The following is a 16,208-nucleotide window of genomic DNA, read 5'->3' as shown; positions in this document are numbered from 1 at the left end:
GTAGTACGTGTTCTGGTTCGTGTGTAGTTGCTATATTTCATTTCGCTCACTGCGGTGCCACGGTTGCAGATAGTTCCAGTGCAGACAGTACCAGGATTTGTTCGAGAATAACTTCAAGTGATGTTCGAAAGGCCGATCGAGACGCTCGTGGGTAAAAGGCCAAAAGCGAGAGGCTTATTGGTAGTCTTTGATATGCATGCTAGACTGATCATTCACTCAAGGGCGGGATTGAAAGTAATGGCATATATTACCAGAACTCTCGATCCTCCGTGCGTTGGTGACGATAATTTATGTTACCACCTCATTCACTCACAATCCAAAAGGCGTGTTCATCAACTCGGAGGGGGGGCATACAAATTATCTCTGCTGCTTGTCAGAATTTGTCGTTGTGTCATCATATTGTTTGATGCATGCAGCATGATGTTATACCAAGTTATACTCAAAGGTGGACACGCGCACAACCTCAGTGAGACAAATTCGTTTGGTTTGTGCTCAAGCGTTCACAGCCACGTCAAATTGTGGCATGGGAATTCTCCCCACTGAACGAGATGAACACGTTCGAGATACTAGTATGTAAGGAATGTCATTCTGCTAGCCACGGACACCAGCTATATGGAATTCCCTTTGTACCGGTTCAAAGTACTACTTATGGAACTCCCTTTGTGCAGGCCCCCTGAAGCTCCCTATAAGGTCTGTCCGTCTGGAACCCCCAAAACGGCCCTCAAAAATGCAACTTTTTGACTGTCAAAAATGCTAAGTCGGACAGAGGTCAGTGATCACGTGGTGTGACATTTTTGTGACCCCCGCCAAAGTGTGACAATTTCTCCGTTGTGCAGCGGGTTCGAGATCAGAGTATATTCAAGTTAGTTCTATATTTCGAATTCAGCACATTTGCTGCACAAGATTTTCAGGAAGCATCATTATGAGAGTGTGGTGCTGGCATTGACAAAATCTATGGGATCACATCACTCGAAGTTGCTACACGACCTGCCCTGAAGTCCACCTGAACGGCTGAAACTACCCCAAAAATGCTAACTTCAGACAGACATCGGCCCTCATCGGCCTTCCAAAAGCCTCAAAAATGCTAAGCTCGGACAGAGATTTGGCCAATTTTCGGCCTCAAAAATGCTAAAATTCGGACAGACCTATGGGGGAGCTTCAGGGGGCCTCTTTGTGCTCACTTACATACAAATAGTCGGTCCCTACTTTCTATAGCTCCCCTCACTCATTCTCTCTTGGTCCGAATCATTCCCCGTCGAACTCAATCAACCAGCCTTACAAGTAGTAAGTACTTTCGAACGTTCGAAAATTCATTTTTGAGCTCTACAAGTCAGCAGATATGGATGGACCATTGAGATGCTGCGCTTGGTCACCAATCATGTAATGACACAGTGACGCAAACTTGAACACGTTCGAGATAGTATTTTCAAACTTTCAAGCTCTTAAGCTCCTTGGAGTTGCATCAAACGTAGATCTGAACCCTTGATTCAGTCCACTAAAAATCCGAATTGCGGTGAGTAGCGATCATTGTTGCCTGTAGCTCCCTGAACAGTGCTTGCTGCGAGTTGGCTTCGCACGACGCAAAGTGACATATTATTCCTCCGAATTACCAATAGATCTTGCGTCACAAGGTACTGGGCAATTGTCTGGAATTGTAAGTACATAGGTTCGCAAAATGATTTCAGGTGGGCTTAGTTTTCCTACATAAAGGACAGTTGATACAGCACATGAAGGTAACGCGTCTCTCCTTACTTTCCTCTTCAAAATTATCTGAGCTCATACTAGCGTCTAGTATCACACATCTCAAAAAAAAATGCGTCTCATCTTTGTCCTCGCTGTTGTCGCTACTTTAACATCTGCCACTGACGCTGCCACTGAGGGCTGTCCTTGGCTCTGCCTTTCTGATAATGAGTGCTCAGGCTGCCATGGCGGGCAAATTGATTGTGTGAGTATGAGTAGTTTATATTTAACAAAATAACTCATTGGCGCGGTAGTTTTTTTTCATATGCTCCCCAGGGGTCGCCTGTGCGGGTGATTGTTGAGTTCGAATCATTGGGAATGAAGGTCGGGATGAATTGATAGTAGATGAGTGACGGTTGCCTTGCTCGGGTAGCAAGTATGTCAGAAACACAAGTCTAAAATCGAATCGTAGCGGCACTGGGAAGTCCACTCCAAGAAATGACAATGTATTAAGGCAGTATATCGATATACAACAAAATTCGAGTATGCACAATGATCACCGGGCACTTCACAAATCACATACATATGTAGCGCTGCAGGTTTCGCGATAGTATCTGAATCTAATCATCATCAGTTTCCAGCTCCATGTCAAAAATCTTATGGCTCCTTGTTGGCATCTCCGAGTTCTTACCAGGCAGTGACAGTTCGTCAGTAGCTCCTTTTTTGTATTCATTTTTGTCCATTGAAAGTGTACTACTACATGCAGCACAGCACTACCTAGTCTAGGGGCCTCATGCCCCGCTGCACCTCCGAAAGTTTACAAATACCCTGGTGTGAGGCGTTCCCCTACCAGTCCGCTGTTCCTGCCGGCCATTTTAGACGCGTCGCTCTACGAAGATGAAACGACTTTGGATGTACGTACGGTCAGGGAGTTTTGTAACAGGTACTTGCCTAATATAACATGTAGCTTTTTCTTTTACCGGGCCCACTCGCCTCTGATCACCAAAAATGTAAGGTTCTCTGCGCTCTGAATTTTGAAGGCTCGGCAGGCCTGTCTGGAGCTGCTTTACAACAGCTATGAATCTGATTATTAAGTACTAATAGATAAAGGGACATCCTGTCGTTCGAACGACTCTTGTTGAATGAAGTCGGCACGTGTCGCTTGCAAAGAAATGGAAAATCGCCTTCAGGCCCCATAGTACGACTCTGAACAGTTTCAAGACGTGTGGCACCTTGTACACTGGTCTGTGCTCTCTGTTCGCACAGTTCAGTGATGATAGCGGTAGAATTTATCATCTCGGCGAAGCCAAACAACCAACTTGAGCTGAGGTCTTCGCATCATTCGTTTTCTTCGGCAATACCCTTGCAAAAGATAAAGGGGAGCCAGTATCAGAATTAGGATGCATGTCGTTGATCCCATCAGGGGCTATGCGAATAAAAGGCTTTGAAGGCAAACAACATATCCATACTGCAGTGCTTGTGATCCGGCCGCTACAAATCAGTGAACACCTACGTACTACGGGCAGCAACGGGAAATTGATATGTAGAGCCCATATCATGAAAGGCCAGGTGGTTGTGACGTGGCATATGCGGCGCGTTCGAAATAAATTCCAAATGCTTTTGATCTTGTTTGTGAAAGAATGTCTAAATTCGCGAGCAGGATACGGAGTGCCGAGGTGCACATCTAGATCTAGATCTAGATCTCACCACAATTACGACGCCTTTCCTCCATCCACGTGCATAAACCTTGAAGATGGGTCATGCCTTGGAGTCGGACCACTGAATCGAACGTTGCGTTCGGTTAATTACGCTGGACTTGAACGTATCCGCATACCCGGTCAGTGAGACCAAAACGTTCGAGCATAGTTTGAAAGGCCTTCGCTAAGGCAACACCAGTGTGAGACTGACAACGAGTAATGTTCAGAACACTCTCATTGAAGGTACTGCGAGGTGAATATCACAAACCTCTGCAAGCTCCGCGATATCCAGGAGGAAACAGAACATCTCGCCATTGAATTCCAGGTGCACTGTCCATGCCACGAATGCTCTATGATTGGGTGAAGTCCACGTATCAGTGGCAAAGTGAAGGCGACCAGGATACTCCTGTGTTTATGTCGTAACCAGAAACAGTAGGCGACAAACACCAAGAACTCACTCGAAGTAGTCTTCCAATTCGGTCGCTACATTTTTCAAACGAAGTCTTGATGTCCCGTGATAAGGTAAAACGTGAGGGGAGTTGAATTGATGGGCGACCAGCAGTGAGAAGGTCTCGAAGAGCACGATCATTGATGATATTCAGAGGCCGGTTAGATTCAGTAAGCCATTGAACAAGTCGATGCGGCACTGTCAAAGGCCCATTAGTCATTTTAATCAAAATGTACATACATACCGAACTTGTGGGTTCGTATGGCTGCGGTGTGAGTAATTGACGGGTTCTTTATCTTTGCGTGCAAACGCGGTGAAAATTGATCCCCAGTGAAAACCCACTCTGCCCAGAATGGCGTGCTGCTCAACACCCTCGGACAAGTCGGGGATCCACACCCGTCCAACACCGTAAACCGCGACGGGTATGCACGGTGTACGCGCGGGTCTCCATAATCCACACAGTACCCGTACCCGCCACACCCGTGAGCGAGAAACCGCGGGTTTACCCGTACCCGTGCTCTTCGTTCCCTATAACAAGCAGAGTGTAGAGACCCTAATGGTGATGGGCGTGGCATAGCCATTTGACTCATCAACCTCATGTTTAGTAGGAAAAAAAATGCGATGGCATACGTACCTGACATCTAACACCAAATTCAAAACTATAGGCTACAATCTATCTTCCTGCTTAAACCTATGATGGCAGCGGTTGAGTTTGAGGCAAGGCGCCATTAGTAGCGCTGTGTCCGAATCCACAAGGGCCTTGACAGTATTATTAGTAATATTGCGTTCTGCACATAGATAATTAAAAAATCGTCTTGAAGCATCAACAATGCGATTAAGTGAATTATATGTTTCAAAGTAAAGAATACCGTAACTGGACAGTGTCTGAGTCACATACCAATGCTTATTAATGACCAAGGGAATGAAGCCACCGCAGGCCAATGTAAGCATCAGCCGAGTCGCTGGAGAGAGAAAAATAGCGAGCATATGGGCCTAAGCCCTTTAGAGACCGTAAGGAAACAAAGTGAGTAACCCGCAAAAGTTGGCAATGCAGCAATGTCGGACCAAGACTGTGGGAAATATTTGACTTTGGTAGTGTTTGCTCAGATATACTTTGTACATGTACAATAAGTAGTAAAGTACTTTCAAAATTCAAACGTTCTAGCTGGCGCAAGGTTACACCTCTAATCAACCCAGTCCGTCGATGCTGGTCAGCGCATTCAGTGCGCAACGTTTGTCATTCTTCTTATAATATTAAATAATGCTGATTCTAAGAGTCACTGCAACTGGCGGCGACAGTGGTCATCGGCAGTTAAGCTTTCAAGATCTCAGGCGCACGCTCTGCAAGTCAGTAGATCTTGATGAACAACGAGATATTTCATTTGATCACCAGTCATATAAAATGACGCGAGCACGTTCGAGACACTTTCGAACGTTTAAAGCTCAATTGGAAGCATCACACGTAGATCTGAACCCTCTCGGATTCAGTTCATCAAAAATACGAATTGTTGTGAGTGACGACCGAACTTTTCCATCATCATGATTGCATATAATGCTAACTCCTTAAACTCATCTCCTTGTTGTGACTTGGCTTTGCAAGGCAAGATGATGGGAAGATTGTCGTTGGACACTGATTGCTGATTGATAAGATAGACCTTATTTGGTGGCAATATGCTTGCCAGCATTGACCTTATTTCGAAAGGTGATTCTTGCTCAACGCCAAATTGCTAATAGACCTCGCTTCATGAGATATATCAGTTCGACAGAAGATTTCAGGCGAACTTGATTATCCTACACAAAGAACGGTATACAGCACGTACTAAAGGTAAGGCATCTTCCTGCTTCCCCCTCAGATTTATCTGAGCTCATATTAGGATCACATCCCCACAAACAATGCGTTTCGCTTTTGTCCTCGCCGTTGTCGCTACTTTAGTATCTGCGACTGACGCTGTCAGTGACGGCTGTCCTTTCTGGTGCCTTTCTGCTAGCCACTGCCACTGCCCTGATGAGCCGTTTTGTGTGAGTATAAGAAGGTTTTATTCAACCAAATGACTCACTAGTGTGGTAGTTCTTCTTCATGTGCGGTCCAGGGGTTCCCCATTAGTGAACCAAGACAAAACCTGAGAAGAGCCTATATTGACAGCTATGTATATAGCGGATAATCACCAGCATCAGTGAGATTCATTATAGCTTATTAGATTGTCGTGTTTGATTTTATAGATTCTTATGGCACAATTGCGTTACTATAGTCTACAAGGTTACACAGCAGTGCGTGACAGTTCACCTTTGAACTCTGCTTACCGTTTGATAGATACATCGGTCAATGAAAAAATATTTCATTGCTGTGCAATGCTCGGCCTTTACACTACCAACATCGATTTGAAAAATCTGAGGCTCGGTGATTTCGGGATGCTGGACCCTTCTTGTTACCTCGCAAGCTGAGTCGCCTTTGATCACCACGGAACTTGTGAACGGTTTGTTTCGCTTTGAATTTTGAAGGCTGTCTATATATCTGGAGCCACTTTGACCATGATTCTGAATCTGATTATCAAAATCCATTAAAGTCGTTAATATTTTAATAAGTAATGGACTTCGTATCCAGACTCTATACGGCACGTGATGCTACTTATACAGCGTCTAGACCCCTAAACCAGTCCCAGAGAGTCCATTTAACCGTACTTGGCTTTCCACGTTAGTAATCTTTGGCAATGGGCACCACGTGTGCACGAGCCAGGGGTTTGAACAACTAGTACTCGGCGTCCAATCACCCAACCTCACCCCTCACAACAGCCATGGCCGACTCCGGCAAAATCTACCACCGCTCATGCACCGGACCAGCTCTCCAAACCGTCAAACAACACGCTCAAGACGAAGGTATCACCCTCTTCGCAAGCTGTTTTTGCCCATTCGTACAACGCGTATGGACAGCGCTTGAATATCTCGAGATTCCTTACAAGGTGAGATAACCTTGCCGTGAGTCGAGTGAAGGGCAGACTGATCGAGGGTGGTGATGATTCAGTATTGTAAGTTAGCGTGCCGATCATCAATGATGGTGATTTGACAATGACAATATGCGTGCATCGATGGGCGGCAGACGAAGTCGATCCTTATCAAAAATCTCAAGAACTACTAAACGTTTCCCCGAAAGGCCTAGTCCCAGCGCTCATGCTCAACGCTTTCGATCCGCCTCGCGCACTCAATGAAAGTACCGTCATCCTCGACTTTCTCGAAGAGTGCGTTTCATATCACATACTCACAAGATCCAAACATTGCTGACGACCGCCAAGTATTGCGGCGCAGTCAACGCGGCACAGAAGCCTCTTCCCGCCATCAACAGATCCATGTTTGTAAAACCCAACATAAATTATGAAAGTGCTCACATACATGAATCGCGTTCTTTTGTCAGATGCGAAAGCACTTGTACGGCTACAATCAGATCATATCAGTCGAACGCTCGTGCCTGCGTTTTACAGGTATCTTCAAGCTCAAGATCCAGAGGCGCAAATTTCTGGAGGGAAAGAGTTTCACGCAGCTATTAGGTCATTAGTGGAGCTTTTCGAACGCGCTGAAAGAGAGGTAGGAGGGACAGGGCTTTGGGTTGAAGGTGGCGATTTGGGATGGGCGGACGTCGTAGTCGCACCATGTGAGTTTTAGGTTCTACTCATTGATGGTGATAGAAGGCACTCAAGGCCGTGACGGAGCAGGGATATTCAGAGCAACTAATGTATGGAAACACTATCGTGGGTTTGAAATGCCGCAAGGAACTAAATTCGAAGCTTGGTTGGGGAGGCTTTTTGAGCATCCTGCATTCAAAAAGACTTGTAGTGATGAAGAGTTGTATCTGGACAGTTACGAGCGGTGAGTGCATGTTTCTGACGGGGACGGGGTGGCTTACGTGTCTTGTAGATACGCATTCAATCGCCCGAACACGAGTCAGGTGGCTAATGCTATTAATAGCGGGAGGGGATTACCTTGAGCGAGACGCGCAGGAATCTGATAGTGAATCTGTACGAACTCAAATATGAATGCATTTGCTAAGGGAATAAAAACAGTGCTATGAAGTCTCGACCATTTGTGCTGCGGGAGATGAAATTTGAAAGTTGGTCAGTGGGAAATTCTGTATGTATAGTCTAGGGGCGTCAAAAGTTGGTCAAAAGTATTTAATGAAGTGCATAATCGTTCGGAGCTACAATGTTGCTTGTCGTAGCGCTGTGATTCGTGAAGGAGTATGGCTAGGATAACTCATCGATGGAAATCCTTCAACGGGTCGCTTTTCCAGCGAACATCAAGCTCGCCCATGCAGAAGACCATTGCACAACCAAGAGTTGCATTCCAGAAAATGGAGCCAACTTCTTAAGTGGTGTGGATCCGGGGAAAGCCGTACAAGGGGAAGGAGGCGAACGAAAGGAGATGAATCCGAGTGCGTAGGTGACAGTCACGGCGGCGGATATTGATTATGAGGGGAATCAGACACAGATGCGGGGGAAAGAGAGCTGAACTGAGTGTGCGCGTGCTACATGTCTTCCATCCTTCATGACTGATGCGAAGCAGGACGGCGACAAGCAAAGAAAAATCCGCAGCAAATCACTCCTTCACACACAAAGTCTTGCGCTCCGACAGTTGCGCCTTGTGCTTGTGTTTGGATTGGTTATGTTTGACATGTTTGTGCCCTTGCTGGCTGACCTGATCGCAGTGAATTGTCGGCCTCGTTGCCATCTGTGCGTTGCATAGCTGCGGCCGCTTCTGCATTGGTTTCAGGGACAATACCATACCTATGCATTGTGTTTTAATGGGATGGAGGGAGAGCAAAGGCAAGCCACTCACATTTTCATCTTGAACGAAAAGTACATTGACGACACAGCTTGACTTTCTTACAGGAAGCAAATTGAAATTACAATGTCGGGATTTGGGAGGGGATCGTGATGGTGGGAGCGTATCTCTAGGTTGGGCACTGAACTAAAGGGAACCAAACTAACTGCACCAATGAAGGAAAGATGGACTCGCAGATGTAGCTGCGTGATTTGAATCATTGCCGAAGAAATCACTGCCCTGTATCAAAGTCAGATTAGCAGCTGAAGAACGAAAAATTCTACTAACATATCTCGCCGAGCCTCTGGTATTGGCCTGCAATTGTTTGAAATGCCGCAGAGTGGACGTTAAGAACATAGCGTGACATATGAGTTCTTCACGATTGGTTGGCGCACAACTCTCAGTTGGGCTGAATGTCCCTGGCAAAAAGTGAGATGTGGTGTGAAAGACCAGCGGAGATGACTTGCCTTGAGCTTGGCATTCCCATCATCCGCACCCTAAATCGCCAAAACACGTTAGGCAGGGAAATTAAGTAACAAAGTGCATACATACCACAACTTTTAGCGCCGCCTCGAGGCTCCATACATGGGTTTTTTGTCCAATCCAGCACTGGCAATTTATTTTCTATCGGAGGAAATGACAACAGCCAAGAGCTGATCATCATGCAAGAGTGGATCTCTGACTGCCTGCTTGAGATCCCAGATGCGAACGGAGAAGTCCCTTGATGCACTAACAATATAGCTTTCGTCGGGAGTAAGACAGAGGGATTGGATTGGTTGGGGTGGGTATGACCATAAAAAACGAGTTGCCGGCCATCAATCGCTCGCCATTTTCGGATGACGGTATGCTCGCCTGACCCGGAGTTGAAGATGTGTGCACCGTCCTTGGACCAACACAACGACATCACGTCAATGTGTCCCTTGATTTCAATAAGCAGCTTGCCGTCCCTTGACCACACGCAGATCACCATATCCACGCCGCCACTCGCAAATTTGTCACCTTGTGGAGAGTACTTGACGGCTTCGACCAATCCATGACTGGTCTCTATGAGTGGTGCTATTTGCCGACCAGTATCCGCATTCCAGCGTTGTATGGTGCCATCTTTAGATCCACTTGCTATCTCCAGGGCATTGCAAGACCAATCAAGGCACCTCACTGCAGCATCATGCTCCTCCCACAAATCCCCAATCATGCTGCCCTCCTTTATATTCCACAACCGCAGTGAGCCGTCTAGACTTCCATGAATGATCGTTGTTTCATCCGGAGAGACTGCCATCGAGGCCATTTTTCCCTTATTGCTATTCAAAAGTTTTCCTACTGGCTCTCCGTCTCTTTTCCACTGACGAATCGGACCATCCTCAGATGCGCTCATTATATTGCCACTGGCACCCAAGTGGGCAAGGTCCCATATGCTTCCGGAGTGACCCTCGATGACGCACTCCGGCATCAAGCTTCCTGCTGGACATTCTGGCTTGGGTTTCTTCCACAATGTGGTCCGAGTGTTGTGGTTGATGAAGTAGGACCGACCGGGTGGTGAGATGTGCCATTCGCATCCTGGAACAATGAGATGTCCAGGATAATCTATGTTCAACCGTTAGTTCGTCGCGCCTTGTCCCAATTTCATTCCTCACCTAGTCGCACTTTTGGTAAAGATCGGTTCCACGAGCGCATCACGAGCGCATCATCTTGATATAGTGATTCACCATCCGACCACGTCTTAAACTGTCGCCACCTAGAAGAAAGGGCTTCATTCCCGCCTGCCTTCTAATTGAGTAAGCTGGTGGTTATTACACAAAGTAGCTGCTCACCTTTCCAAAGTGCATCCTGGCGGTGCTGTGTACCGTATGGTGGTGGATCCTTCGCGCTCGTCCGATGTATTGGCGAGCGCAGTAGCGCTTCTCCTCGTCTCGTCGACGTGCTTAACTCGGCCTCTTCGTGTGGCATGACCATGATCGATAAAGGTTATCGGGTTGTACAAACGGAGTGGATAGTGAAACACTGCACAAAGTCAATGATCGAAGGGAAGGTGATACAGGGTTAGTTTTGCGTGTTGTAGCCGCCTTGCTACACTGCATGTCAGTGGCTGTGTCACCATCGGATCAAGTACTTACCTCGGTCCGGTTCTGAGGCAGTTTGATGTACATTGATCTGTCATGTACGTCGTCAGCGTCATGTTCAGGTAAATAACAACTGAACAACAGCGAACTTCACCAGCTTTAAATTGCAGTCAACAACCATGACCTTGATTCACTGACCATAGGACACTGATGTAGGCTACGCGGCATCAACCTGAACGGTCTCACCTGTCTGGGTGACCTGCTGCACCACTTCACTGACAGCTGAACCGTTACCATGTTTTTGTGCACCAATAACAAACTCCAGCACGCTCGCTAGGCCCGTCTTCCACGCAACAATTACTTTTCCAGTGCCTCCTATTGCCCTCGCTCAAACATGCGCGTTGACGAGCAGTAGACGTGTAGAGATTGGGTAGTCTGCGAGAGCTTTCACGAAAAAAGACCGGTACGAATCACTATTCGAAGATCCTGTGAGATAATTATAAATGACAGGATGTCAAGAGGACATACCATCAATCGCACACCTTTCTGCCTGACTTAAACCAATCTGCAGGGTCCTTTGAATATGGTATGTTATGCCCGATGTGCAAAACCCAGTGACAGATTTGGGGCATCATAGTCTTATTCTGCGAGTTTACCGATGAGATTAATGTCATTGTATAACTATGATATGTTTGTGGTGTCATACTAATCTGCCAAATGAACAGCAGATCACTTTTTTTCATGGGATGGCTTGCAGATCTAGTGGGTTCTCCTGGCGTGGACATTGTAGGGTAGATCACACCAGACGGGCACGTTCAGCTGAACCTACAGCAAGAACCAGATATGAATATATATATGGAATTTGTAGTGCTGGCGTATTTCAGATTGCTGGTATGCTTAGTACCTCATTTTCAGTCAGAACAGGCCGTGGGGGGTATATTGTCCCTGTAAATCTTCGAGACAAGTCTCAATGTTCAACCCCAGGGAAAAGCGGACAGATGCCTTCGCACTGAGATTGACAGGTTCGTAAGTTTCGAGTAGTCAGTAGAGTCATTGATGGAAATTCAAGTTATACAAACACATGTTGAACGACCTGGGTACAATTTAAGAAGTACATACTTAATGCTGCATGGAATCCCTTGTCCTGCATACAGTTCAGGTGCCATCTTAGTGTTATGCGATAAGTGGTCCAACTTCAACGTTTTAACGGGTCGCCTTTCTAGAAAACATCAAGCTCCTCGTGCAGAAGACCATTGCACCATCAAGAGCTGCATTCCAGAAAACGGAGCCAACTTTCCCAGTGGTGTTGATCTGGGGAAAGCAGCGCGAGATAAAGGAAGCTCACGAAAAGAGATGGATCTGAGTGCGTGGGTGACGCCAATATAGATTATGAGAGGAGTCAGACACAGGTGCGGGGGAAAGGAAGTTGACCCAAGTGTGTGCATATCACATGCACATGTCTTCCATCCTCCATGACTGATGCGAAGCAGGATGACGACAACCGAAGAAAATTCCACAGCAGCTCACACCTTCATACACAAAGTCTTCCGCTCCGACAGTTGCGCCTTGTGCTTGTGGGTGGATTGGGCGTACTTGAGACACTTGGTCCCCTGCTGTAGCTTGACCTGGCAGCGTTGAATTGTCAGCCTCATTGCCATCTGTGCGTTGCATAGCTGCGGCGGCTTCTGCATCAGTTTCAGGGACAATGCCATATCTCTGCAATGTGTTTTAATGGGATGAAAGGGGAGCGAAGGCAAGCTGCTCACATTTTCATCTTGAGCAAGTGGTACATCGACGATGCGTTTTGAATTTTATAGGAAGTAAGCTGAAATTCCAATGTCGGGACTCGCGAGATGATGGTCGAGGTGTATCTCTAGGTTGGGCATTGAACTGAAGGGAACCAAACCAACTACGCTAATGAAGGAAAGATGGATTCACAGATGGAGCTGTGTGATTTGAATCACTGCCGAAGAAATCATTGCGCTGCATCAAAGCCAAATTAGCAAGAGCTGAGGAATGAAAAATTCTACTAACATATTTCGACGAACCTCTGGTATTGGCCTGCAACTGTTTCAAATGCAGAATGGACGTTAAGACTATAACGTGACATACGAGTTCCTCACGACTGGTCGGCGCACAACTCTCGGTTGGGCAGATGACTTGTCTTGAGCTAGGCATTCCTATCGTCCGCACCCTAAATCGCCAAAACCGTTAGTCAATTAGATTACAGTAAGCGACAAAGCACGACTTTGAGCACGGCCTCCAGGTTCCATACATGGATTTTTTTGTCCAGTTCAGCACTGACAACGTGTTCTTCCATCGGAACATGGCAACAACGAAGATTTCGCCGTCATGTAAGAGTGGATCTCCGACTGCCTGGTTGCTCTTAAGATCCAAGATGCGTATGGAGAAGTCATTTGATGCGCTAATGGTATAGCTTTGATCGGGAGTAAGACAGAGCGATCTGACACCATTGGTGTGACCTCAAAAAACGAGCTCCTGACCATCAATCGCCCGCCATTTTCGGATAGTAGTTTCATATGAGGTAGTAAAGATATATGTGGCGTCCTTGGACCTACACAAAGACGTCACATAGTTGTTGTGTCCCTTGACCTCGATGAGCAGCTTGCCGTTCTTTGACCACACACAGATCACCATATCCATGCCGCCACTCGCGAATTTGTCACCTTGTGGAGAGTATTTGACGGCTCTGACCCATTGATGACTATCTGTATGGGTGGTGCTATTTGTCGACCAATATCCGCATTCCAGCGTCGTATGGTGTCGGAAGGGCTTCATTCTTGCCTGCTTCTAATTGAGTAAGCTGGTGGGTACCACAAAGTAGCTGCTCACCTTCCCAAAGTGCATCCCGGCGGTGCTGTGCACCATATGGTGGTGGATCCTTCGCGCTCATCCGATAAACAGGTGAGTGCAGTAGTGCTTCTCCCCATCTCATTGACGTACTTGACTCGGCCTCTTCGTGTGGCATGACCTTGATCGATGAAGGATCCTGAATTGAATTGTACTAACGGACTTGACAGTGAAACACTGCGCAAAGTCAATGATTGAGGGGAAGGTGAGATATAGGGTGAAGGTTATGAAGGGACCTGCTATTGGGTTAGTTTTGCATGCTGTGGTCGCAGGCGCCTTACTACACTGCATATCAGTGGTTGCGTTACCATAGGATCAAGTACTTACCTCGGTCCGGCTCTGAGGCAGTTCGGTGTACATCGATCTGTTATATACGTCTCGTCAGCGACTGAACTAATATGATGTTTATTTGAGCTGATGCATACACATTTCGAATCCGTACGCTGTGCACAGCGCATAGCAGTACCCCCAAGGCATGACACCAAAGCCAGGCTGCCCATCACCACTAGCAGCAGTATCACGTTTCCATAGAACCATCGAGTTCCATGGAGCGAAACCGAGTTCCCTGACAGTGTGTACTGTGTGAAACCTCAAAAAAGGAGCATAGAAGGGAGGTCCATGGGGACCATGAGATGAGGGGCTAGCGTGGTTCTGCTTACATGTCAAGTCTGTTGAGTCAATTTAGTATGCAGTCACAGTCGTGCCCAAAGTCTTCTCGTCTTAGTTAGCAGAGCGTCCAAAATTGATGCCGAACTCATGCTCAGGTGAACGACAAGAAACTTCACCAGCTTTCCCACAAATTACAGTCATCAACCGTGACCTTGATTCACTGACCGTAGGAACACTGATGTAGTAGGCTACGCGGCATCAACCTGAACGGTCTCACCTGTCTGCGTGACCTGCTGCACCACTTCACTCACAGCCGAACCGTTGCCGCGCTTTTGTGCGCTAGTAACAACCTCCAGCACGCTCGCTAGACCCGCCTTCCACGCGACAAGTCGCTTTTCCAGTGCTTCCCATTGCTCTCGCTCAAACGTGCGCGCTGACGAGCGGTAGACGTGTAAAGATTGGGTAGTCTGCGAGAGCTTTCCCGAAAGAAGACCGGTACGGATCACTATTCAAAGATTATTTGAGATGATCATAAACGACAGGATGTCAAGGGGACATACCATCAATTGCCCACTTCTCTACTTGACTCAATTCAATCTGCAGGGTCGACGCGACCTCTGAATATGGCAGGTCATGCCCGACGTGTGCAAAACCCAGTGATGCAAATGACAGAAGACGGATTTTCCGTTCAAGCTGTGCTTGGTCGAGTTCTGCAAGCCCATGAATAGTTCAAATATGTGGCATCAATCATAATGAACCGATTTACCATATTTTTCGAGAACAGCGGGATGGCTTTCGAGCCATGAATTTAATTCTGGTAGGCCACTGTTCAAAAACACCTGAAAAAGCGAGAAAAGCTCGTGATCTTTTGCTGAGACGACGGCGTCCAACTTGAACAATGGATCCAGGTCAAACAAGGCGGGTAAGCGCAATGCCAAGGCTATGGCATCGATCGCTGCAGATTGACTTTCAGGCGAAGAGGATGATAGCGAAGAAACGTAGGAAAGTGTGTAATGATAAGCAGTTTCTCTGTATGAATCAAATGTCAATCACAATCTTGATCGGCCAAATGTAATGATACGCACGGCTGGCCAGATTGTATGAATGCGTCAACAATGGACTTGAGGAATTGACTGCGCTCTTCCCCAGAGATATCCCATTCTTGCAACCACTGCTCGACATCTTTTCTGGATAGACGCAAGGCCTCGAGTTCTCCATTTGCGGCGGCGACTTGTAGTAACGTGGTGTAAATAGGGAGACGGAGGGCTGAATTACGAGGAGTAGCATTGAACAAATTTGAAATGCTGTTTAAGAACTGAGCATACAGCCTGCATAAATGTGCTCTGGATGTAGTACTTACACGCGGTACCTCACTGATGGATGCTCGGAAGGTGATGAAGCAAGAACACCCAAGAGCGAGGAAACGTGATGTTTAATTTCTGGTGAGTCGGTCGGCCACAGTGTTAGAAGGTGAGAGAAGAGAAGGTTGAAGTAGCCCTCGATTTCTGCATTTCAAAATCAGACCTGCAGAAAATACTGACGATCTCCGGACGCACCTTGTTCTGATCCATCGCCCAAGCTTTTCGTTTGATCCCGTACAAATGTCAATGCGTTCCGTTTTGTTTCTTGATCCTTTTCGGTAGGTTTGGCCCCTTCATCTAGCTTAATAATATCTCGGAAAGATTGCGACGCAGCAGCACGTTCATCCTCTGCACTACTTCGAGTGGCATAATCCACTAGCTCTTGTATCTGACCGGAGATCAGAAATCAGTCTTCACGAGGTGAGTATTATATAGCTATACCTGTTCTTCGAAAGTTCCTTCTGCAAACACTGACACTGAATCTGCGGTAGCCATTTTGTTAGATGAACTACATATACTTGTGGTGCAATTAGATCCTAGCTGAGTTTAAAAAATATAATCATGTACAAACAAACTGCCAACTTGTCAATTTGTGTTACTGCGCAAGTTTTGGCACTCTAGCAATTGCTGGGGAATTAGGAGGTGGCAAAAATTTTCGCGATTATGAGTAGTATTA

The 16,208-nt window shown here is 46.7% G+C and overlaps 3 protein-coding genes across 3 annotated transcripts; 1 reads left to right on the top strand and 2 right to left on the bottom strand.

Moving 5' to 3' along the window:
* Nucleotides 1-3,600: 3,600 nt before the first annotated feature.
* Nucleotides 3,601-4,152, bottom strand: EDB93DRAFT_1087835 (uncharacterized protein; the record flags this gene model as incomplete). The annotated part of the gene is made up of 3 exons (XM_041446084.1): nt 3,601-3,783; nt 3,836-3,948; nt 4,062-4,152. Coding segments are annotated over 3 exons (387 nt in total), but the record flags the coding sequence as incomplete, so codon positions are not given.
* Nucleotides 4,153-6,617: 2,465 nt separating this feature from the next.
* Nucleotides 6,618-7,801, top strand: EDB93DRAFT_1087827 (glutathione S-transferase; the record flags this gene model as incomplete). The annotated part of the gene is made up of 7 exons (XM_041446083.1): nt 6,618-6,782; nt 6,804-6,807; nt 6,920-7,058; nt 7,113-7,168; nt 7,232-7,468; nt 7,530-7,683; nt 7,732-7,801. The coding sequence occupies 7 exons, from the start codon at nt 6,618-6,620 to the stop codon at nt 7,799-7,801; spliced, it is 825 nt and encodes a 274-aa protein (XP_041306341.1).
* Nucleotides 7,802-14,075: 6,274 nt separating this feature from the next.
* EDB93DRAFT_545280 (uncharacterized protein) lies at nt 14,076-16,208 on the bottom strand. The gene is made up of 8 exons (XM_041456678.1): nt 16,100-16,208; nt 15,974-16,049; nt 15,728-15,920; nt 15,532-15,676; nt 15,257-15,475; nt 14,938-15,200; nt 14,732-14,881; nt 14,076-14,676 (listed from the first exon to the last, which is right to left on the bottom strand). Exons 2-8 carry the CDS (start codon nt 16,025-16,027, stop codon nt 14,420-14,422), a joined length of 1,281 nt encoding a protein of 426 aa, XP_041306340.1. The 5' UTR covers nt 16,028-16,049; nt 16,100-16,208; the 3' UTR covers nt 14,076-14,419.

This window comes from Suillus bovinus (assembly GCF_016758785.1).
Source record: "Suillus bovinus strain UH-Sbo-P2 chromosome Unknown EDB93scaffold_39, whole genome shotgun sequence".
Taxonomy (NCBI): domain Eukaryota; kingdom Fungi; phylum Basidiomycota; class Agaricomycetes; order Boletales; family Suillaceae; genus Suillus; species Suillus bovinus.
The sequence above is the reverse complement of the archived record's forward strand: the minus strand, read 5'-3'. Positions and strand labels throughout refer to the sequence as shown.